Here is a 25,790-nt window from a genome sequence, read left to right as displayed (position 1 = left end):
TGACATGGGGCTCTGTGTCACCACCCTGAGATTTTGAGCTAAGCCAAAATTAAGAGTCCGGCGCTTAAATGACCAAACCACCCAGGTGCCCCTCTATAGCTTTTACTTGGAGCAAAGATGATGTCGTGTTCTAGAGCCATTTTTCTCTTACTGATTCATACTGAATATAATAACTAATTTAGATTTAGACCTAATAATTAATGAGGAAAGCAATGAAACTGAGATTTTATGCTCTTTGTACAAATCCTCACTAAATAAAATTTGGGAAATTTGGTATTCCGAGGAGATTTATAAAATTTTCTACCCTTTGCTAGTTTAGTAACCTTGAGAAAGTTACTTAAACTCTCCAAGACTCAGTTATCGCATGATCAAGTGGAGATAATAATGTACATACTCACTGTCATGGGGTTGGAGGATCAGCATGGAGTCCAGCACAGAGCAAGCACTGATGGGTTGTTGCTATTACTATTATTATTTCTGTACTTTTATGTAAAGCCTTCCCTGCCTTGTTGGAAGTAGGCAGGAATAATAATAATTAATAAATAATATATAATACATATATGCACTTATATTATAAACATAATAAATAATAAAAAATAAATCACCGTAAATAATAATCAAAATGTATAGATTTCATGTGAATGTGTTTTTTGAAATATTGCTCTCTTTCTACTTTTTAGAAAATTCTTAAACACACAAAAATGGTAGCTTACACAACCATCAACATTTTACCAATTTTGTGTTTTCACCCTCACCATTATTTTTCTAGAATATTTTAGAGCAGGGAAATTATGTCATTCTACCCATAAATACTTCAATAGACATTTCTAACTGTAGGATTGTTTTTAAAACATATTCACCACGCAAAGCTAAAAATAAATTCTTAAGATTAAATAATACCATATTTAAATTTCCATGTTATTTCAGAATTGTTGTTTCACAGTGGTTACCAGGGGCTGGGGTTGGAAGCAACAGGGAAGGCCACGAAGGCCACGAAGTTTCAGATACTCAGGATGGGTAAGTTCTTGATCTCATGTACAGCAAGATGGCAACAGTTAACAACACTGTACTGTGTACTTGAGATTTGCTAGGAGAGTAGATCTTTTTAAAAAAAATTTTCCCCAGGAGAGATCTTAAGTGTTCTTACAAAAAAAAAGAAGAAAGAAGAAAGAAGAAAAGAAGAAGAAGAAGAAGAAGAAGAAGAAGAAGAAGAAGAAGGAGAAGAAGAAGAAAACTACGTGAGGTGTATAAGGGGTGTCTCCTTGTACACCTTAAATATATGCAATTTCTATGCATTTTTGTCAGTTATACCTCAATAAAGCTAGGGAAGAAAGAAATGTCATTTTCTAGCTGATTTGTTCAAATCAAGGATCCAAATGAGGTCTACATATTGCCTGTTTGTTGTCTCTTAAGATTTTATAATTCAGTTTTTGTATGCCATTGATTTGTTAGAGAAACCAAGTTGTTTGTCCTTTCTGATTTGGCCGTTTGCTTTATTGTGGTAGTGTTTAATTTCTCTGTCCCCTGTATTTTTTATAATTTGTTTTCAAACCTTAGACACTTGATTAGATTCAGGTTAAATTTTTTTCTTTAGCCAAAACTACATCACAGGTGATGCTGTACACTTCCTAGTACATAGTGTCTGGGTATCCCAAATTTAGTGGCGCTAAGGCTGGTCAGTAGACTCAGAGGTGTCAACCTGACCCTTCATTACAAAGTACCTTATCAATCTTACCTGATGATTTAGCCTCTGTTGATGATTATTGCTTACCTCTATTATTGCATAACAGTGAATTTTCTACTTTTATCATTTCTTCTTTATTAGCAGGAATTCTTCTGTAAAGAAGAATTTCCCCCTCATTAATTATCTGATAACCCTGGAAAAACAATTTGTATATAAAAGACAAAATATGCTTGATTTGTTCTCTTTATAAATATTCAGAGTCATGAAATGGTACACTAAGAACCACTCAGTGACACTTTTGTTTAGATAAATTTATGGATTTTATGTATTTAGTGTGTTTAAATCCATTGCAGTTATTATTCTTTCTGATACTCACATTGTCTCATCTTAAGCCAAATGGGAGTCCCTTCAAGGTGGCCCCTACATTCTTTTGGCATGACTCTCCTTGATGTAAGATGAGCCTGGGACAGCTTTCTCTCTTTAAATTTTTTTATTTAAGGTCCAGTTAGTTAACATCCAGTAATATTAGCTTCAAGTGTACAACATAGTGATTCATCACTTCCACATATCATCCAGTGCTCATCACAAGTGCATGCCTTAATCCCCGTCACCCATTTAACCCAAACCTTCACCCACCTTTTTTTCTGGTAACCATCAGTTCAAGACATCTTTCTTGATAACTTCTTAGATTTCATGTTCTGGATATCCAACCACTATTTCTCCATGGATGCTTGGTTCTTTTCAACAGAAAATGGTATTTAGAGATCACAAACTGAGTACTAGGGTTGCTCATTACTATTGAGTCATCATTGTTTCTAGGTCTTTTGGCTGACAGAGCTTTTTTTAAGGAAAAAAATTAAAAGTTCACATTGATATTCCCAAATCAAACTTAAGATAACATGATTTTGGGGTGCCTGGCAAGCTTCGTGAATAGAGCATGTGACTCTTAATCTCAGAGTTTGTGAGTTCAAGCCCCACATTGAGTATAGAGATTACTTTAAAAGAAAAAAATAACATGATTTTTACTTGATTTGTTTGATGTGTATTTTTCTTATGCTAAAAAGTTTAGCTCTGATGACATTACCATAATTATTTATTTGTTTAATCCTAAAATACACCAATAACAGTTTCAGAATAGCAATATTAGTAAAATTACTGACTACAATTTATTTCTCCCCATTTCTTTGCCACAAAAGGTAACACACAAAAGCATTTTGATTTCTCCATTTAACATGTTTTGATGATCACTGCCTATTGTTATATAGAGCTCTCTCTTTTTTATAGCTGCACGTTACTCCATTGTGTGGATGTTTATCTTTAATGTTTCTGACAACTTTACTTTATTCCTCATGTTATTGTCTGTTGAATGCTTATAATAACCTACATATTCTAGATTGGTTATAATTAAACCATAATTCCTAATTATCTGGCTAATTTGAGTCAGAATGCAAACATTGGAAAATGTGTAAATTCCCAACTAAACATAGTAGTTTGAATACCCACTGAAAAAGGAAAAAGGACTCCAACAATGTAGGGTGGAAGACTGTAGCCTCAAATTGTCTATAATCTGTCATTTTACTGTTAGCTAAAAAATGGCTACAATTTGTTTTAACACAGATCCCCTGGAAATAGAGCCTGAAGCAAAAGGTAATATGCTAACACTTAATAATTTTGAGGGTGAGGAGTCATGTGCAATCCCAGGGAAGTAGAAGCGAGGGGAATGGGAAGCAAAGCAGAGAAGGAAGGAGAGCAAGCGCATGGAGTATGTTCTGAGCTGGCCTCCTTTCCCCCACAGATATTGCTGGTATCATAGCAGTGGAAGTGCACTCCGCACAACTTCCTCATTTCTTACTTGTGTTACCTGGCCCTGGCAGGTTGGTGGCCAGGCATGAGGGTCTCTCCTTGTCAGTCACCCTTATGTGTGGGGGCTTTTGGTGACAGGGGAGGTAGCAGTAACAATGGTCACACTTCAACACAGCATAGTAGGCTTCTTCAGCCATGAAGTTGAGGTAGGTCCAGCCAACCAGGAGCTGTGTATAAACTGGGTCTGATTCACAATACAAGATGAAATCCACTTGTGATGAGCACTGCATGTCATATGTAAGCGATAAATCACTAAATTCTACATCAGAAACCAATAGAACACTACATGTTAACTAACTGGAATTTAAATAAAAATTTGGAGAAAAAAATGAAATCATCTGAATCTTCTGTCCTTACTTGGGAATATTTGATAAAAAAAAAATTTGTTTTGGGCATAGAGCTAGAAAATATCTCAAGAAGTCACATAATATTTTTCCTTGATTTTCACCGGACAATAAATTATTTTATTTTGAAAATTCTGAAGGGTATTTCACAATTTCCCTGACTAGCCCATCTAGTATCTAAACATAGTGTTTTAAACCTTAAAAACATCAGGCTATTCTCTTTAAGCAACTTGTAACTTAGATGAATAACCTCCCAGCAAATAAAAATGCTAGCCATTTAAAAAATCTAAAACTTATGATAATTAGAGGGTGATAAAGTAAAACTGTCTCAGATCTGATCTGGGTTTTGTATGATACAATTCACAACTTCCTTTTAGGCAAAAGTCAGCATTTCTCATAAAATGTATTATATCAAATTATGATAAATTCTAATAGAATTAAATATTCCAGGAAATTAACTTATTTCACTTTCCATAGATTGTTGGTCAAAAGTTAAATAGTTTTTAACCAAATAATTTTTTTTGTATTAGTTAACTGGTCACTTCTTTTTTTTTTACTAAATGTCTCTAACTTATTATTATTTTTTATTTTATTTATTCATGGGAGACACAGAGACACAGAGAGGCAGAGACATAGGCAGAGGGAGAAGCAGGCTCCTTGCAGGGAGCCGGACATGGGACTCAATCCCAGGGCTCCAGGATCACACCCAGAGCCAACTGCTGAGCCACACAGGCATCCCTAAATGTCTCTATTTTAAATGAATCTTTAAATTGGCCTGTTTTACATCTCTTCTCTTATGGCAATTTCGAAATAAAACTTCAATACCTACTCATCATTAAATTCTCTGAAAGGTTTTTTTTTTAAACTCTTGAGGTTCAGATATCAAATGTACATAAATATTGTTGTAGTAATAGACATGATTAAATTTTTCCCTTAATGATATTGATTGTACGTGTTTGTGTATGTGTGTATCCGACATTCTGTCTCACTCTGATTAGTACATTATAGTGGCAATAATATTAGGAATGTATGAGAGAAAAGGTTCTGCTCAAAGACTGCAAAGTAGCTCAAGCTAGTTCCTTGACATGTCATGCTATCCCTACGGTAAACATTAATTATATTGATGTGGCAGGAAGGAACGGGAGAGTGAGAGGAAGAGAGAAAGAAAAGATATTTCATGCAAACCCCTCTCTCACCATTGGGTAACATCATTACCTGTGTAGTAAAAACACAGGTGCTCACTACATCTTTTTTGAATCAAGGAACCAAGGACTATTGCTCTGGGACTGTTAGATACTGCACACTTGCTTGGAGACAAAGAGATGAAGATATCTTCCCGTTCTATGATTCTGTGGTTTCTTTGACTACTAAAAAGTTGGCTAGATTGCAAATGTAAAGTCTGAGAAGGAAAAATGCTTTCAGATGAAAGGCAGGGAGAAAATACTGAAGCGTCCACTCCAGCGCTAGGGAAGCCTAATGACTATCATTATCATTGACATGGTTAGGCAGTGTGAACTCATAAAAGCCGTGTCTGGCAAGGGCACTACCCTGTGCCTGGAATAAGAACTTTGTGCCAACATCGATCCCATCCAATATGAGCTGTCCTGCTTCCAGTTGTGCACATAAGAATGCAGGCGGCCACCTCTCCGATGTAGTTTCTTGCACGGATCAGGAAAAACTGCTGAAGTCATGAGGCTGCTCTGCTCAGAGCCCTCATGTGAGTCATATGAAAGCTCCAGCGGTGCTGACCTCTGGCAGAGAGGGAGTGGAGGAGGACAGGAGAGGCAGAGGGGAGAGGTTCCAGCGCGGGTTTTCTCCTTGAACCTAGAAGATTATGGGTCAGGAGCTGTGTACAAGGACTGCCCGGCCTGGCTGCAGCTGCCACCGCTGCGGGGAGGGAGGCGATGCGCACAGCGGCCGGGGGACGGTGCGGGAGCCTGGGCCGGCGGCGGAGGCTGCGATCCAGGTATTTGCATCGCAGGAGGAGCATCTCCCTCTGCTGAGAAACTAAGGAGTTCAGACACTCCCTTTCTGAAGCAGGGTCAGATTTTTCTGCGGTAGGTCTAAACCCATAAAAGGAAAATCCTATTAAAGTCACAGAGAATTTATGGCTGTTGTTATCAAATTTGGGGATGTTCTTGTAAACCAAAAGGGAAAAATAATCAGATGCTTTGGGCCGCACAAAACTCCGCTGACTTAAAGTTGAGAAAGTAATTATTCTCTTGTAATCTCTCAAGTACTGTATTACAGAGCTGAGCCTCAGAAAGCAGGCTGCAGTATTGGTATGCTATGGATTCAAAATCTTGATGATTCCCCAAAAAAGATAAATTAAGAGGACATGAGAAGAAAAAAAAAAAAGGCTGAGCTAACAGAAAAATTGGAAACCATCCATCAAAGAGATTTAAATTAACTGAAGTGTTTAAGACGTATTTTTAAGTGAAGAAAGAATGTAGAGTTTCTGCAGTTGATATCATTATGGTCTTTTTTAAGGATCTGGCTTTCAAGAAAGGACTTGCTTTTGGGGGGTGTAGGAGGCTTAGAAAAACATCTGAAGAGTGACAATCAGACAAATGAAGAAAAAAACAGTTTATGCTAGCCACTGAGTCTTGACTTTGCATAAATTTTATTCATGTACTTTCCTTTTTCTTTAGCTAACAGACCTAAAAGAAGCATCATGTTCCATGACTTCATTTCACCCCAAGGGACTTCAGGCTGTGCATGCCCGGAAGTGCAAGAGTAAAAGGCCACGGAGTAACAGTGATTCTTTTCAGGAAGAGGATCTGAGGCAGGGTTTTCAGTGGGTGAGTGAACAGCTGATGTGGATGAAGAAGAATTTAATATGTACTTGTCTGGGGATGTTGGCCCTTACTTCCAGGGCAGTTACTAAGAGGGCCTTCCCAGGTATACTCTGGCAATAATGTCTAATTTCTCTGGGGGATAAAAGTCACCTTAAAAAAGAAAAGTGTTCTTTCTCTCTCTCCCATCTCTCACCCCTCCCCAAACCCCTCAAGCAGAAGAAGAGCCTCCCTTTTGGGGCAGCCTCATCTTACCTGAACTTGGAGAAGCTGGGTGAAGGTTCTTATGCTACAGTTTACAAGGGGATTAGCAGGTACGTGACTCATAGCTGGGAAAAACTCTGCAGATGAGGATCCCACCCCCTTTGATTTAAAATTATAGAGCCAGGTGACACACGGCAGAAGTTCAGGACCTGTGCAAGACACTATGGTCAACACAAAGAGACGAGATGATTTAAATAGCCTTGCAAGAAAAATAAATTTCTCTTGCCCTAATTAAAATCAGCCCCCTGAGATGTTTATCAGCTTTTCCTCTCCTTTATTGAATTCAAAGTATAATTTTTCTACAACTGACCCAAAGAGCAAGCACCACTCTTCACAAATGCAATCTCTAAAGGGTTTTTCATATTTCTCTCTAAAACAAATGGCCGAAGGTTGTAATGGCAACCCTGAGTTTGCTCCTTCATTCCTTTTTTTACCTTCTTGGAAGAAACCAAAGTTGGCTTCTACAATGTAGGATATATGCAAAAAATGATTAGTCCTGGGATGTGTACACTTGCAAAATATACAAGATGGCTGGAGGATAAAAATAATGCTAATCCAGAAGCCAGGTGCCCATTTTGGCTAACGAAATTTGCTAAACATATGTGAAAGATCCACAAACTTCATTGCTTTTTAGTCAAGGTGGGAAAGTCAGAGGTCTGATTTCTTTAATTTATGTTACTCCAGTGGAAAAAAATAATGTCTCAATAGTGTTTATTTCTTTTTTTAAGATTTTATTTATTTTATTCATGAGAGACACACAGAGAGAGGCAGAGACATAGGCAGAGGGAGAGGCAGGCTCCTCTCAGGGAGCCTGATAAGAGGATTGGTCCCAGGACCCTGGGATCACAACCTGTGCTGAAGGCAGACACTCAATCACTGAGCTACCCAGGTGTCCCTCAGCGGTGTTTAAATGTTTATTTAAAAAATGTAATATAAAAAAAAAAAATAAAAAATAAAAAATGTAATATAAATATTGCAAGGCTATGTATTATTTATACTAGCAATCATGTTATTATTTATACATGTTGAAACTATAAAGTATCATTTTAAATATATTGTTAATTGAATTCCATAGACTATCTTAGGAATTAAGAATATGAAATATTTCCTTCGAGGAACTCACCTGAGTAATAAGATAAAAAATACGTTGGAAATACATGTTTAAATGCATAGAGATATATGTACAAGTATATTCACTGCAGCAAAATTTATAATAGAAAAAGTAAAAACCTGGTCACTTCATTAATGGAGGACTGGCTAAATAATCAACATGCAGTGAAATAGTGTGCAGCCAACTAAAATATAAGGTAGACATACAAATATGAAAGATGTCCAGTATTTTAAAAGATAAAAAGAAAGTTACAGAACAATATATACCCTATATTCTCACTTGGAGAAAAACACCCCAATGTACCATTCATGTATAAATTTATACGTGCATAGAGGAGTCAGGAAAAATGCACAAGAGATTGTGAAAAGCAGTTACTTCTAGTGGTTGAAAATGTGGTAGGGAAAGAGATTACTCAAACTTTTCACTTTATTCCTTACCATAAAGGCATTACATTTATCGTTTAAAAATATCATAGAGATAGGTGCCAAGTAAGTTCAACATCAGTTGCAAGTTTTTAAAGCTCTGAGCAAAATAGGGATAGAATAATAATTCCTCATTATGATGTAAAATATTTCAAATCAATAATCCACATACCTTTTTTGTTAAATACTAGAGATATCCTCATTAAGTTAGAGATAGGGTGAGAATGCTCAGGGTGAGAATGCTCATTATCTTTACTGTTAAAGATTATTGTAAATATTCTAGCCAATGCAATGACAAAAAAAAAAAAAAGACCAAATAACACTTCTATGGATTACAAAATTGTCTACCTGAAAAACCCAAGAGAATCACCTCAGAAACCAGTAGAAGCAGTAAGATAGAATGGTAAGGTGATCAGTTATAAAGCCAAAATACACTTACCAAAAGTTGTCTTATGTATTAGCAAGAACCATTTAATAGAAAATATCGTAAGGGAAGTTACTCTTACAATATCAACAATAAAATCATTAGTATCAAAAAATGAGCAAGGGTTTACTAAGGGACATAAAGATCTGAGAAAGAGCTAGACAGGCATTCATTCATTCTACTAATATTTATTAAGTACATGGTATGTGCCAGGCACTATTTCAGTCAATAAAGATTCATTGGAGAACAAAGAAGACAAAACCCTCTACTCTTATGGAATGTACATACTAGTCAGGATAAGGTAGGCAATAAACAAATTAATGATAGACTGAGTTTGTCAAAGAATGAAAAGTGCTTTGGAAAAGAATAGAACAGTGAAGTAGGATAGGTATGCCAGAGGGTGGTGGGTGGCTATTTTAAATAGTGGGATGAGAAGAGCACAGACTCTGATAAAGGTGAGGCATGAGCTGTGTGCATGAATAGTGGAAGAGAGCCTCATGCAGAGGGAATAGCAAGTAAATCCCTGAGGCAGAAATAGGCAGGACATTGGAGGGAAGAGGAGAAAGAGATGAGGACAGGGGAGAGCTGCAAATGCAGTATCAGGTATATAAGATCTTGTGGATTATTCCAGAGACCATTATAAGCACAGACTATTTGGGTTAGAAAATCTAATAGTGAAAAGGTGTCAGTGATTATTTAATTTCAAGTTTTAATATATTATAAATATGTTCAAAAGCTATAATAATTGAAACAGTGTGGTAAAAGAAAAGACAAATTAAAGAAGTATGATTTTTTTTAAGTCCAAAACAATCACAAACCCAAGTATTAGTAAGATCTAATATATAATCATGGTAACCATTCAGATCATCAGAGAAAGAAGATAGTCCAATAAACAAAGCTGGGATAATCATTAGCAACTTGGAAAAAGTAAATACATAATATGAATTCCTAGTAGATTAAAGAGCTAAATGAAAAAGAAAAGGTAAGAATTAGAAGAGTAAGTAAAGGAATTCTGTGTAACCTTTGGGCTGGAAAGATCTGTCTATACATAATACTGAAGTTGAAGTCAGAACCTTTAAAAGAAGATTAGAAGTATCCATGGTGTCTCTTCTACCCATGAATGTTCTAGGGAGTCCTAGTTCTGAGAGGCCTTAGTAAATGTTTCATTGAAACACTTGCCATTGTCAAACTGTTGCAGGGAACACTAAAACAAAATTTAAAAATGTGATTCTTTATTATAAGTGCTCTCAGCATCTTTAAAATGTTAATGTATAACATGACTGTTTAAGAAATATTAAGAAAGAAAAAAAAAGGAAAAAAAAAGAAATATTAAGAAAAAAATTTAAAGTATAAAGCATTTTCTAAACATATTTGACCAAAAAACTGTTTTGGTGGGTGGGGAGACTTTCACAGAAGTATACTGCTCTTTGTGAAACATTTTGGAAAATATGGAACTTCATAAAAATTTTAAAGTTCAGAATTTTCAAGACATATTAAAGTAGACCAAATAAATTGGTCAAAAGCATATGCAAAATATTTCAATAATAAGCTAGGCAAATAGGCAAATCACAAAAGAACGGAAAAGACCAATAAACTTGAGAAAATTTGGGTCCACAATTAGTTGAAGAAATCAAAATTAAAATGTGATCATCCTTTTTTAAGCAAATTAAATAGGAAAAAAAATGAAGATAGATGTATGAGCCCAAGAATCAAACCCCATATTTATGGGGGTATGTCAGAGGGATGCAGGAGCCAATTGAAAGGACTCCCAAAGGACAAAACTGGAAAACTTTGGTTTTTAACCCAAAGTGTAAAATAAATATCTATGAATCTATGCTAATATAAATGAATGGCTCAGTAAATTAATACATGAGAGAGAAGAGACAAATTTCCTGTGCAGAATAATTTAAATAATTTATGTAAATAACCCACCCTGTAAGAGGTGGAGCATCAATCCCCACACCTGAAGTGTGGGCTACTCATAGTGACATTCTTCCAAAAGTACAATGGGAAGAGAGTGGAAGAAGAATAACTACAGTGAAGAAAACTGACAGACACTACCTCAGCTGGTGATTAAGGTCAAAAGACATACATTCTGAGGATAGTATGTACCCTTAACATAATGTGATAAAAATGATTCTTTACCCTCTCAAAAACCATGACCTCAGTCTAATCAAAAGAAAAACATCAAAAAGAAAGAAGAAAGAAAGAAAGAAGAAAGAAAGAAAGAAAGAAAGAAAGAAAGAAAGAAAGAAAGAAAGAAAAAGAGAAGAAAAGAAAAAGAAAAACATCAGAAACATTCCAACAGAGAGGTATCCTACAAAATTCTTTACCACTACTCCTCAAAACTGTCAAGGTCATTAAAAACAAGGAAAGTCTGAAAATCTGTCACAGCCAACAGAGGCTAAAGAGACATGACAACTGTATATAATGCGGTGTCTTCGATGGGATCCTGAAACAGAGAAAGGACATTAGGTCAAAACTAAAGAAATCCTGATAATCCTACTGTAACATATAAATGTATCAAAGCAACACATTGAATACCTTTAGCCTACAAATGCTATATGTCAATTATTCTTTTTTTTTGATTTTATTTATTTATTTGAGAGAGTGAGAATGAGAAAGAGCAGGGGAAAGAGGCAGAGGGAGAGGGAGAAGCAGACTCCCCTCAGAGCAGGGAGCCTGACATGGGGCTCCATCCTAGGACCCTGGGATCATGACCTGAGCCGAAGGCAGATGCTAAACCGACTGAGCCACCCAGGCACCTTGCTGTATGCCAATTATATCTCAATTTCAAAAAAGACTAAGATAGATAAATTAACTGGTTTAATAAACTCATACATATCTACTGTGATATTTATTTTTTTATGTGATATTGATTTTAAAAGAGATAAAAAGAAAGCAGTTTGAAATCAAATGGGAAAACCATAACAAACTTATAAATGCTGTAGAAAAGAAAAAAAAGGAATTTATAACAGCAAGTAAATTTTTAAAACTTAACAATCATCTATAATCCATCACTCTAGCACAGCAATTACACATGCACATTTCATCTTCTACTTGCATACAAATTATTTAAAGTCACAAACATGGTATGCTTGCTATTTTGTATTATATTGTTCATTTTATTATGAATATTTTCCACTTTCTACATGTCTCTTAACTTAAGCTGTGTCATGAATTCAAAATATCCTATTGTACTGATGTACCGCACATTTTCTTCTAATGTTCTAATTTCAGCTATTTCTATTTTGTCCTATTATAACATAGTAGATAATATCTTACATGCATTCGGATTTTTAAAAATCATTATCAAATAAGCTTATTGGGAAAAAATTCCTGGGTCTGGTACTTTCATGGCTTTTCCTGTGTATCGTCATGTGGCACTGCCCCCAAATTTTACCAGTGTACAATGCAACCCACAATAAACAATACAATTTTACTGCAAAGGCTAAAGAATTCTTAATAAACTCTAAGCTCTAGTTAATAATAATGTATCCATACTAGTTCATTAATTATAACAAATGTATCATACCAATATAGTAATAGTAGAAGAAACTGGATGAGGGGGGTATGTGAGAACTCTCTGTACCACGTTCTCAATTTTTCTGTAAATCTAAAACTGTTCTAAAAAAGAAAACAAAAAGCCTGCCCAGTGTTGTCAAGAAAGTGCTGGAATGGCCACTCTCAGTTAGTGGTGTGATCACTCTGTGGCATAATTTGGGAACATGTGTTCAAAATAATAAAAACTTGGGCACAGCTTACTCTGACTTAGCAATTCCAACTCTACCCTAAGAAAAGAATAGGGGCTATTGATCTACAAACACGACTGTGACTGTATTTTTATAATTATCAAAACAAACCACTTAAAAGCATCTAAAAACACACTGTAGGGCAGGCTGGGTGGCTCAGCGGTTTAGCACTGCCTTCAGCCCAGGGCCTGATCCTGGAGACCCGGGATCGAGTCCTGCATCGGGCTCCCTGCATGGAGTCTGCTTCTCCCTCTGCTTGTGTCTCTGCCTCTCTGACTCTCTCTGTGTCTCTCATGAATGAATAAAATATTTTTAAAAAATAAAAAATAAATAAAAACACACTGTAGTATATTTATATGGTGAAATATATTATTATTAAATATCACATAGTAGAAGAATGGATAAAAGAAAAATTGGATGGAGGAAAAGCAGGTTACTGCTAATATGATATAAATCCCACTGTATTAAAAATAATATATTTATACTTGCATTAAAATCTCAGTTCTCCAGAACTTCACTTTATATCAGTGAACAAAACAATGAATAAGGGGACAGCAGGAGGAGATTAAGAGAGAGAGGTAGTGGTGGGGCTGGGTATATCAGGGGGCACCTAAGAGCTGGTTGTAAAAAATTGGTTTTTATTCAGAGTGAAATGTGAAGATAATGGTGGGTTTTGAGCAGAGAAGTGATTTTTTCTGACTTTCCCTTAAAAAGGGTGCCCTGGGCTAGTCTGTTGAGAGTAGACAGTAGGGGTCTAGTAGACATACAAGCAGAGAAACCGTTAGGGGGTCTAGTAGACATACAAGCAGAGAAACCGTCAGGAGGTCACTACAATAATGCAGATGGAAAATAAGGATGGCTTAAAGCACACAAAGGGAAATGAAAAGAATAAAACACATTGAATATTATGAGGATGGATTTGGTGGGGGCAGGATTCTGTACTTTTCTGTATTCTCCAAAGTTTCTGTAATGAGCCTGTATCACTTTGGTAAAAAGAAAAAAAATTTTTTTTGGTATACATACATATGGCTTTTTAAACTGTGTATTTTGAGAAAATTGTGGATTCATATGCTGGAATATATTTGGAAGGAAAAGCTACTTTTGTTAAACTATCCTTAGTATAAACTGCTGCATGAATATCTCAACGAATGTATGACCTTCCCCCACACCCCACCCCGACTCTTCTAGGATAAATGGACAACTAGTAGCTCTAAAAGTCATCAGCATGAATGCAGAGGAAGGAGTCCCATTTACGGCTATTCGGGAAGGTAAGTGAGATCCAAGAGATCCGTTGTACAAGTCCTTGATTTGGTGATAAAAAAAAAATTCCATTGAGTCTATCCATCCATTCAGCATCTAGCTTTTGATATTTCTAGAAGTAATAGTATAACTGCAACTGTATTCTTCATAATAGTTTTCAGAGTATATATATATACTGTCATTTTATTATTTATTCCTGAGGAAATTAAGATTCAGAACTATTATATTAGTTGCCCAAGACTATGAACTCAATGAGTATTCCCTAAATACCCTCTGTGTGTTTGGTCCCATGCTAAAAAGTGCTAAGGCTATATCTATATAACCCCAGACAAATCCATATAAAAGAGAAAAAATGATATAACCACACAAATTCCCAGTAGGTAATTTACCTGAAAATCATAAATTGTTTAGATAGCATTTGAAAAACTCTTTGGGAAAGCATGATTTTTTTTTAATTTTTAAAGATTTTTATTTATTTATTTGAGAAAGAGAGAGAGCACAAGCAGGGGCGAAAGGCAGAGGGAGAAGCAGACTCCCCCCTGAGCAGAGAGCCTGATGTGGGCTTGATCCCAGGATCCTGGGATCACAACCTAAGCTGCAGGACAAATGCTTAAACAACTGAGCCACCCAGGTGCCCAAGGCATGAATTTTTTAGTGTTGTGCCTGTGTGTTCTCTGTATCCTGGGGCAGTATAGCAAGTGGGTAAGGAATCTGGTGTCCAATGGACTTGAGTTTGAACCCTAAATCTACCAATTACTATGGTGTGTCCATGGGTAGATTATCTATTTTAGACCCCAGAAAGAGGACTGAATTTATTGCAGAAAGAGAATAATGGTACCTCTTTTTTTTTGAGTTGTTATGAAAATATGCATATAAAGCACATACCACATTTTCAGAGTTCAACAAATATTGTCTATTATTATTGCATTCTTGTTCCTTTCCTTTAGTGATGTCTTGTTCACTATAAAGATAATTAATAATTTATAATATAAAAATCAAGAAGGGAGCACCTGGGTGGCTCAGCTGGTTAAGCATCTGACTCTAGATTTAGGCTCTGGTCTTAATCTCAGATTTGTTAGTTCAGGCCCCATGTTTAAAAAAAACAAAACACAAAAATCAAGAAGACAATATAATGAAAATAAATCAATAAAAATACAATTCATTAACCTTTCACATGAGCCATTTAAAATAATGATGATAGGATTGCTGTCCATTTTAGCAAAAACAAAACAAAACAAAACAAAAAAAACCAGAAATGACTCTTCTCTTTTATTTTCTCCCCTTTTAACTACTTTAGCTTCCCTTTTTAAGGGACACATACTATATGCACAGTATATTGCTGGTCCTTGTGAAGGATGAGAAGGAAAAGCCCTGATCTTGGCTCTGTATCATTTTCAGTTTTAACAGAGCAGATGATGCAAGTTACAAAGGTTATAATGGAGGTAAAAAAAAAAAAAAAAAGAAAGAAAGAAAGAAAGAGAAAAAAGAAAGATGTAAATTAAGGTGAGAAACAGTACATCTCAGTGTGGCTAATGGAGTCAAATTTTGAACTGAGCTAGGAAGGATGGGTTATGCAAACAGGCATGGAAAAAGCAATTTAGAAAATGAGTTTAAAACTGAATTTGATACCATTTACAAAAGTCTTTCAGAGCCCCTGGGAAATATGTCATTTTGAATTTGAGTAGAGGGGCCAAATGGCTGTCAGGTTAGACGGGTATTCATCTTGGTAGGATCAGGTGCATTCTGGAGGAAAGCATGGTTTCAAGTGTTTAATATAATGGAAGCTGCATTTACTAATGTACTTATTAGTGGTCCCCATGAAAGTATGATCAGATTTAGAAAGAGATGTGTGGATAGGTTGAATAGTATTTCTGAACATAATAGAAATCCCCAGGTCACCAATATAATGGGAGAGTCTCTGGCCCAGCTTCACTGCATTTTCATGGCATTGCCTTTGTGCATTGAGTTTGCCTATTACTTCAGGCCTGCCTTTGCTTCAGATTTTGCCCACAGCCAAGTTTTTCAGGTTGACATTTGACTTAACAATGAAAAATTTTGCCAGTTTTGCTCACAGATGGTTCTCAGCATGGTTCAGAAAAGCTGGGTCTGTATTGTTCCGTGTGGTAGATGTTTCTTTTATTGCATATTTACTGAGGAATTGCCTCTCCATCACAGGTGTTTGCAATTACATTTAGTATTCAACTGTGGACTTTCTGGGTTTGTTTTATGGACTTACCTTACTGAACGCTTTGCTTGTATAATATTAAAAACCACAAGAGGATTTTTGACACATTGGAGGTTGTTAGGCATCCATTTTCCAACAATGAATGTTTCTTTTTCCAACATTGAAAAAGCTGGGAGCCCTTGTTAGAGAAGGCCTCTCCCCTGAAGAAGAGATGAGGCCTCATTTGAAAACTTTGGCACTGTCCCATTTTTCCTGTAAGAACTTTAAGGATGTGAGACCAGGGAGACAGGAGGTTAAATGAGAAGGGATGGAAGGGAAAATAAGAACAGCTGGAGTTCATTAGTTAAAATCCAGGGTCACTAGCTAAAAAGGCAACCGAAAGCCACATGCAGAAAAACTGAACAAGTAATGCAGATTTTTTTTTTTAAAAGCCTTGAAGCAGGAATTACTTTTCCTGAACAGTTTGGCTGTTCTGATGGGATATCAGCCAAAGATTTACTGAGTAGGATTTTACTACATGTATGGCCTCTCTCTGTATAAGTAGAATACATGTGGTGGTTCATTAATCTGGTCATTTGGAATACTATTTGATCTTAACATGTAATATTATGAATTTAGCAAAAGTTTGAACAACACTAAGGGAAACATATCTTAATACCCATGCCAGGTACTTTTCATGTGTTGCCTCTTTCAATCCTTTTAACAACCTTTAGAGATAGATATTATTATTACTCCAATGTACAATCATGATTCAAACCAAGTATCTGTAATTCAAAAATTTATACACTCCCTATGAGTGTATATTTGTATATTCTACAAATATTTATTGAGCACCTACTATGGCTAGGCATTCAGATGGCTGCTAGATACATAGTGGGCACATAATACAATGTTCCCTAGCCTCATTCCTTTGCTAATTAAAGAGGTTAGCTGCCTTCATAACAACTTGAAAAAAATCTTCCACAAGTGGCTCTAGATTTATATTTTAACTGTTTATATTTACAACCAGGAGAAAATACTTTCATTTGAACAGGTGAATATTTTAAGCTTTTATATAAGAGCACATTCCCTAGTTTTATGAAACGGTGTATCATTACCTTATCTTAATAATGTGCATTATTTTAAATATCTTTCAAAAAATAGAAACTATGGTAGCCTGGGTGGCTCAGCAGTTTAGTGCCGCCTTCCGCCCAGGGCATGATCCTGGAGACCCGGGATCGAGTCCCATGTTGGGTTCCCTGCATGGAGCCTGCTTCTCCCTCTGCCTGTGTCTCTGCCTTTCTCTCTCTCTCTGTCTCATAAATAAATAAATAAATAAATAAATAAATAAATAAATAAATAAATAAATAAATAAATAAAATCTTTAAAAAAATAAAAATTAAAAAATAGAAACTTTTGGTTCAAACCAAAGACTTTCAGTCCATTAGCAGCATTTGTCTAGGAAGCATTAATATAAACTTTTATGCGACGAGGCACATGAGTAATCTTTTCTACCCTTTTCCCCCATTATCTTTTTTTAAAACACTTTACATCAACTCTAGGAGATAAAGAATGTTATCTTTGTTGTACAGGTGAAGGAATCTGAGCCTCACAGAGGTTAAGTAACTTGTCTGAGGGCCTCAGAACTAGTAACCAGAATAGTTAGATATTAAAATCCATTCTATTCTAATCCTACTTTATTATGATAAATTTAGAAATCCATAACTCAAGCTTTTCTCCTGTAGCAAAATAAAAATAAAATCTGGTTTTTATGATACATTTTGTATAAATATTAGGTAAAATGCAGAAGAAATATTTTAGAGAAAATAAGACTGTATATTTGTCAATTCTGATTCTATCATGTACTTTATAGCACCAGTAACTGCAGTGTTTAAATTAGAAACAGTTTTAGCTGAGGATCTTTTAAGATCATTCTCTAATAGAAAACATTACAAAGTAATTATTCCCAGTCCATATATGAGAAAACTGAGCCAAAAATAGACTAAGGAAACTCCCCAAGGTCATACAATGAGGTAGAAAATACTGATAAGAACCGCTGACTTGCCTGTTACTGCAAATAGACTGCAGGAGTCCTGGTTGACAAGAAGTCCTCCATTGAATGCAATCAAATCACATCACAGACATAGCACATTTTCATATGCATAGTTACATTTTTATAAAACAAAATGATGTCAGGATGATGATATGTGATCAGATTACAATTGCAAAGAAATCAGGTAAGTAGTTATCTAACATTTGTCTTAACATTTATTTAAATTTATCTAGATTTCTTTTCAGATAACTACTTAGCTAACATCTTAACATTATCTAGATTTCTTTTCTTAGAACGAATAACTCGACTCACTTACTTGACTTGTGATGCCCAGGCCAGAAGGAATGTAATGTCTTTTTAATTCAACATCCAGTGGAGGTTGGGGATGGAAATTGACTCCATTATTAACTCCTACATAAACTCAATTACAACAGTTTGGTCTTCATTAATTCACAAGCACTTATTGAGCACCACATGCCAGGCCTGTGCTAGCTGCTGGAGACAGGGACAATCCATGCCTTCTAAAGCTCACAACCAGCCATTCACTATGTGTAGCTATTCCCTAGGACTTTGAGAGCCAGCCTTGTTCTTCCTTGTCATTGTCACCTTCTACATAAACTAAAGCAGTGCTTGCTTCGGCAGCACATATACATAAACTAAAGCAGTACACCGAAGAGTAACATCAAAACATCACGACCCATTGCACTTGGAAAGCATCAATTTTCCTAAAACTTCACTAAGCCATAAATCCCAATGAAACTTAACAAAGCCAAGAAACAAAATATTCTCACATCATTGCAAAATGAAAATAATTCTTAAAATTATTAAATATCTTACATACATGAGAATCAAATTAAATGCCATTTAATGTTCAACTAGTGGGTCATACTACTTTTGGACACTTAAAGAAAGAAATACTTTTTAAATTTTTTAAATGAGCTGAATAATGTTCAGTGGTGAGCTGATATTTGGGATTATGCTTTGTTCTTCAGATTTTCTCTTTGACTTTCTGAGTGTTCTCATACCAAGTTAATATATGCAGAATTCCTACAACAATGCCTGGCATGTGATAAATGCTTGATGAGCTATCATCATCATCATCACCATGATCACCAAAGTATTTTGGAAGCACTCAAAGAAATTCCATTGTGATTCCACTTGTCTGGAGCTTTAAAGACCCCCCAATTTATCTGTGTGTCTTTTCTTTGAAGGAAAACAAAAATAGGTATACTTAGAATATGTGAATTATAAAAACAATAATTTTATGGGAATCAGAATGCCCTGATTTTAGGATCTTTCCCCTTCTCAGTCAGCTTTTGTATCCTTCAGTTTGTTAGTCTGCAGAACACACCATATCCTACTGTGAAGTTTATGGGTGGGCTTGAAATGAGAAGAAAGACCTTTTCATCTTGGGTTTGAGACCCATACATCTGAGGCTGAAAGCATTTTAAATCCCTTTGGTAGATGAACTCAACAATATACCAATACCACATGATAAATGTTTTAAACATCATCTACTTTTTCATGTAAATTGCCTAATTATTACTTACCAAAAGTCAAAGTTTCCATAAAAGTATTTCTGTAGTTCTGGGGTGTCAAAAAAGCAGTAGTAGACATGGCAATAACAACATTTATGTGATGAGGAAGACAACAAAAAGAAAGCCTCTTTCACAGAAACACACTATGCCTGCCAATTATAGGTGTACAGAAATGATATTGGGTGATAAGTGACACTAATTCAATAGTAAATATTTATTGAATACTTATAATATACCAAACATTGTTTTATATACTAAAGATATAGCAATAAGCAAAAAAAGACAGAAATCCCTGCTTTCAGTAGTTTATGTTTTTAAGGGTGGAGATAGAAAATGAACAAATAAATATATGTTAGGGGGTAACAAGTGGTAAGTGCTATAGAGAAGAACAAAAGCAGGGCACAGGGCCAGAGGATCATTAGTGTAGGTCAGGGGTTGGGGGCTGCTATCTCACTGAGAAGGGCCATGGAAGCTCAGACTTTATGTGTGTGGTTTGAGCAGAGACTTGAAAGGAGGAAACATGCAGGGAGTGCGATGAGGGTTCTAGTCAGAGAGAAGGACAAATGTAAGACTCCGGGAAGAAATGTATTTGGAAGTATCCAGAGAACAGCTAAGAGGCCAGTGTGCTAGAGCCGATCGAGCAAGGATAGGAGAATGAGTTGATGAGGGCAGGGAGGTAATGAGGACTTGACAGGCCATTGTGAATACTTTGGGTCTTATTCTGGGTGAGATGAGAGACCACTGAGGAGTTGGGAACCAAGAGAGACTTCCATCTGAGGAGGATCGCCCTGCGCCACAGACTGCAGGGAAGGAGGGAGAAGGCAGGCAGAGACTAGCTAGAAGGTATTTGCGCTAATTCAGAGAAGATAGGATGATGGCTTGGCCCGGGATGGTAGCAGGGAGATGGCAAGAAGGGAAGGATTCTGGACATGTTTTGAATGTATTGCCAAACAGATGTGCTGAATTGGACAAGGGTGTGAGAAAAAGAATTGAGAGGAGTTTGAAGGGATTTCTGTAAAGAAATTGTGAATTGAAGATAAAACTAACACTATAAGTGAACAATAGAGAAATGGTAAATCGGACACTTTTCCTACTCCTATAAGATAGAAATTATCAAGAAAACTATATAAAATATTTTATACCCACTGTTGTTAGCAGTGAGCCTCATCCTAAGTAGATATTGTTCCTTGAGCTTTTTAGCAAATGATAGTAGGAAGCCATCATGATTAAGAAAACATGCTAGCATGATTTTAAAAGTAAGCGTCACAAGGGGCCCCTGGGTGGCTCAACAATTAAGCGTCTGACTCTTGGTTTTGACTCAGGTCATGACCTCAGGGTGGTGAGATTGAACCCTACTTTGGGTTATGCACTCAGCAGGGAGTCTGCTTAAGATTCTCTCCTTCTGCCCCTCCTGCCCCCCCACACAACCCTACCACCACCACCACCACCACCCGCACTCACTCTCTCTCTAAAATAAATAGGGGGCAGCCCTGGTGGCGCAGCCGTTTAGCACCGCCTGCAGCCCAGGGTGTGATCCTAGAGACCATGGATCGAGTCCCACGTCAGGCTCTCTGTATGATGCCTGCTTCTCCCTCTGCCTGTGTCTCTGCCTCTCTCTGTCTCTATGAATGAATAAATAAAATCTTTAAAAAAATAATAAAATAAAAAAATTAAAATAAATAAATAAATAAATAAATAAATAAATAAATAGGGACACTTGGGTGGCTCAGTCAGTTAAGCATCTGCCTTGGGCTCAGGTCGTGATCCCAGGTTCCTGGGATTAAGCCTCATCTCAGGCTCCCTGCTCAGCAAGGAGTCTGCTTCTCCCTCTTCCTCTGCCTGCTGCTCCCCCTGCTTATTCTTTCTCTCTCTCTCTCTCTCTCTGTCAAATAAATAAAATCTTTAAAATAAATAAATCTTTTAAAAGAAAAATAAGCATCATGAGTTTTAGTAACGTCAAATTTAAGTAAGAACAGAATTGTATTAAAATAAAATGAAAATATCTTAACAATATTCTTAGCAATTGCTGCTTTACTATGTCCTTTAAAATCTAGTTTTGGTACATGCTTTGAAATGCATGCATGAGTGTGTGTGTGTGTGTCTGTGTACAGAGAAAATGAACATAATTCATAAAAATATAGGGGCACCTGGGTGGCTCAGTGGTTGAGGGTCTGTCGTTGGCTCAGGTGGTGGTCTCGGGGTCCTAGGATCGAGTCCCACATCGGGCTCCCACAGGGAGCCTGCTTCTCCCTCTGCCTATGTCTCTGCCTCTCTCATGAACAAATAAATAAATCTTTTAAAAATAAACAAAATACAGCATTCTCAACTGATGGTCAGATTGTTATAAATATTGAATATTGTTATAAATATCGAAGGTACAGAAAACTCTAGCAGGAATGTAACATAGACAAAATTTAAAGATATTAATCTGGGGGTGGGGTTTAGTGGAGCTCAAGGTAAAAGAGAGGGGCAAGAAGCTGATGGCTAGGGTATTAATTCTAGTTTGCAACCGTGTGATGCTTTACATTTTTCAAGGGTTCCACAAATAACATCTGATTCCATCCTCATGTCAACCCTGTGAAGTCAAGTCAGAAAAGGCATTATCTCGGGGCACCTGGGTGGCTCAGTGGTTAGGCTCTGCCTTTGGCTCAGGTCCTGATCCCGGGGTCCTGGGATGGAGTCCCACATTAGGCTCCTCACGGGGAGCCTACTTCTCCCTCTACCTAGGTCTCTGCCTCTCTCTGTGTGTCTCTCATGAATAAATAAATAACATTTTTTTTTTAAATTAAAAAAAAAAAAGAAAAGGCATTATCTCTTTCAGAAGGAGTGAATTGAGACTGGGGTTGAGATACTCTCCTGAGCTCGGTCGGATAGAAAGTAACAGGACAAGGATTCACATTAGGGCCTCTGGCTCCACAATCAGTTCTCTGTTAAGACATTCAATAAATATATTTGACAAATTAAGTGCTTGCTCCTGGCTGAGTGTTATACTAGGTGGTGCGGCGGCATCCAAAAGAGAGGGAAAGTCACTCCCTCTGTTCCCATGTAGCCTTCAGTCTGGGGCCAGGGACATTAAACAGATGCCTGTGAAACTGTTTACTACATTGACAAAGCAACATATTTATAAAAGTGAAATAATAAATTTAGCTCATAAGGATTCAGGGGGCAAAAAGTCAAGTGAGATATTAGTTATTAGAGCAAAGTGGAGTTAGCAGGTCTAATAGGGCTCTTGATGATTAGAGGTTCCCAGCTCAAATTGATGTTAAGTAAAGAAGGAAATTCGCTGGCTGATAGTTCCGATAACTATGGGCTAGCAGGACATAGATGATGTCACCAGAATTCCATGCCTCTCCATCCCCAACACTGTTTTCATGCACCTTAATTTTAGTCCCAGACATGCTCTCACCAGGTGTTGATAATCTGGCCAGAGCAGCCCCGGGTAAAACCCTACAAGCTCAACCTTCTTTTCACCCTGGAAAGGAAAGCACTTCTTTCTGGATGGCACCAGCGAGATAGAATTTTGTGCCTGTCTCCTCAGGGGTTGCTAGAGCTAGAGAGTGCTGTGCTCTGACTGGCCAGGCCTGGGTGACACATTCTGCCTTGAGTAAGGGTGGGTGGGTCAGCCCCACCAGAATAGCAGGGACTGAGTGAGTAGAGGGTTGGTTTCCCAGAGCAAAATCCCACTAGAAAGGAAAATGGTGATCAGGAAGGCAAAACAACAGAGGATCATTACAACAGGGGCAGATTCCTGAAAGAAGTAATTTGTTCCAAAATTTGAGGGTAGGATTTGAGCTTGGTTTTAATCTTACGGAATTCTGAGAAAGAGTTGGTGTAAGAGATTCAGGACATGCAAGCACACCCTGCAGGGCATTGATTTGAGTGTTTATGCTTAACTTTTCCTTTCCCGTGAGTCTTAAGGACACTATTTATTCATGCAGGGCTGTCCTGAGCTGAGGCTCATCATCTCCTTATTATGCCTTTTCTGGCTCCACCCATGTGAAGCTAGGAGGTCTTTGTATTCCTGAAGCCCCCAAAGATACCCTTTCAGATTCCTTCTCAGCCACTTAGTGGCCTTTTGTGGTGACTTCTCCTTTTTAAGGCTGCCTTTAGTGACCTAATAATAATCTGTTATTAAAGATGCAAAAGACAGTCCTCACACCTCACCACTCATACTCCCCTGGGCTCCCCAAGTTTGGTTCTGTCCTCTTTTCAAGTTTGCATTTTCTCCTTTCCACAGAGGTTTGCATTCTCCCTTTAAAAAATCCTCTCCACTCTCTAACATGTTTCAACAATTCTTCATCCCATACTCTTATCCCTGCCTTCCACTAATCGCATCCGTGGGCCCTGCTGACCCTCTGTGACACTTTGAATTTTAGAGAATGGTCACATGTTGCAAAGTTCGACTCTAGAAGGCAGACCACTCCATTTCCTGCTCCTGCAATGGCCTTTATCTCTCCAGGCCTCCTCTTCTGTAACTCTGAAGCAGAGATAAGATTCCCAGAGGGAAGCACTTGCAAAGTGCTCTGAGTGCTTTGATGAAATTGATTAGATAAATGGAAACATATTTTTTTTTTTGCAACTGCTCTAGCCAGTAAGAAAAATAAGTTATGTAAATACAATGACTTGCCATTTGACAAATAATGAAGGTCCTTTGTAATTTTATTTATTTATTTAAAGATTTTATTTCTTTATTCTTAAGAGACAGAGAGAGAGAGAGAGAGAGAGAGGCAGAGACACAGGCAGAGAGAGAAACAGGCTCTGTGTAGGGAGCCTGATGCGGAACTCGATCCCGGGACCCCAATATCACGCCCTGGGCCGAAGGCAGGTGCCAAACCGCTGAGCCACCCAGGGATCCCTTCTTTGTAATTTTAAATATTATTTCACCAGAGTTTTTCCCCAGCAATAAAAAACCAGAATGATCTGAAATGTTTAAAAAATAAATACTGCTTGATATCCTTAAAGCAGTACTTTCATTATCAATGATTGAATTAACATTTTGTTTAATTTTTCTAGCTTCTCTCTTGAAGGGTTTGAAACATGCCAATATCGTGCTCCTGCATGACATAATCCACACCAAAGAGACACTGACATTCGTTTTTGAATACATGGTGAGTTGCCCCAGCATTTTCTAAAGCATGAGGGAAAAGCCTGGTGCTTGTATAATGAATCTGTTAATATTTTATGGCATGATAAAACTTTCATTGCAATGTGGAAAGTGTCATGGAAATTTTCATTATTATGATTACTAGAGCCTATTGTTCTTACACTCCTTCTTTAGTCCTGCTTCCTTACACACTGTATTTGCTGTCTTTTGTCCCCCTTACAGGCAATAATAAATAAGCACGTTGAGTTTGCCTCCTAAATAAAACTTTTGCAGTTATTTTTTTATCTATTTTTAATCACCATCTGAGCAGACCCCATTTTTTCATTGACAATAAAGACGTAAATCATAAGGCTTTTAAAAATTGTATACAAGTTTACTAAGTAATAACTCATTTTCATATTTTTGCAATGAAAAAAACATTCAGATACTAGCAGGATGAAATCCTAATGCATCTATACTTGACTCGCCCTCAAGGAGGGTGAAATATGCCTGTATCGCTGTGTTTAGTGGCAGTCATTTAAAATAAGCATCTTTTTGTGATGAGAAACAAGCTTCCTTCTTAGAACAGCCATTTAGAAGGATGCACGGTGTTTGACCTCAGGAGTAGTGAGATCTCAGGAACCCCGGTTATGTACCTTTTGTACCTTATTCTCAAAAATTCTGAAGTTTGTAATACCTCTAACATCTGTGGTCCACTTTAGGACACTGTTGAAGTTCCACTAATGTCATTCTTTCCACCATTTTCTGTAGCACACAGACCTGGCCCAGTACATGTGTCAACACCCAGGAGGGCTTCATCCTCACAATGTCAGGGTGAGTACTTCGAGGGGTCAGGACTCCCGTCTGGCTTGCCCGCAGCAGAATTTTGAAACACATCGTCATCACAAAGCAAAGTCCCATGATACTAAATAAGAAGATGCATATTATTGATATTCCGGAGAAGTTTTTTTTTTTAAAGTTTCTCCCTGGGGCACCTGGGTATTTCTCAGGTCTTGATCTCACAGTTGTGGGG

General features: G+C 37.0%; 1 protein-coding gene across 3 annotated transcripts in view; it reads left to right on the top strand.

Moving 5' to 3' along the window:
- Positions 1 to 5,197: 5,197 nt before the first annotated feature.
- CDK15 (cyclin dependent kinase 15) overlaps positions 5,198 to 25,790 on the top strand; it is an 82,683-nt gene continuing 62,090 nt past the window's right edge. Inside the window, exons 1-6 of one of the 3 annotated variants that reach the window (XM_077884992.1) lie at positions 5,198 to 5,857; positions 6,543 to 6,692; positions 6,903 to 7,000; positions 13,848 to 13,927; positions 24,688 to 24,782; positions 25,529 to 25,591. In XM_077884992.1, coding sequence (XP_077741118.1) covers positions 5,726 to 5,857; positions 6,543 to 6,692; positions 6,903 to 7,000; positions 13,848 to 13,927; positions 24,688 to 24,782; positions 25,529 to 25,591 — 618 coding nt within the window. In that variant the 5' untranslated portion in view covers positions 5,198 to 5,725. Of the gene's footprint in view, positions 5,949 to 6,542; positions 6,693 to 6,902; positions 7,001 to 13,847; positions 13,928 to 24,687; positions 24,783 to 25,528; positions 25,592 to 25,790 lie in introns of all 3 variants that reach the window. The other 2 variants (XM_077884993.1, XM_077884995.1) reach the window with 2 other exon arrangements.

Source organism: Canis aureus, chromosome 36 (genome assembly GCF_053574225.1).
Source record: "Canis aureus isolate CA01 chromosome 36, VMU_Caureus_v.1.0, whole genome shotgun sequence".
NCBI classification, from domain to species: domain Eukaryota; kingdom Metazoa; phylum Chordata; class Mammalia; order Carnivora; family Canidae; genus Canis; species Canis aureus.
The sequence above is the reverse complement of the archived record's forward strand: the minus strand, read 5'-3'. Positions and strand labels throughout refer to the sequence as shown.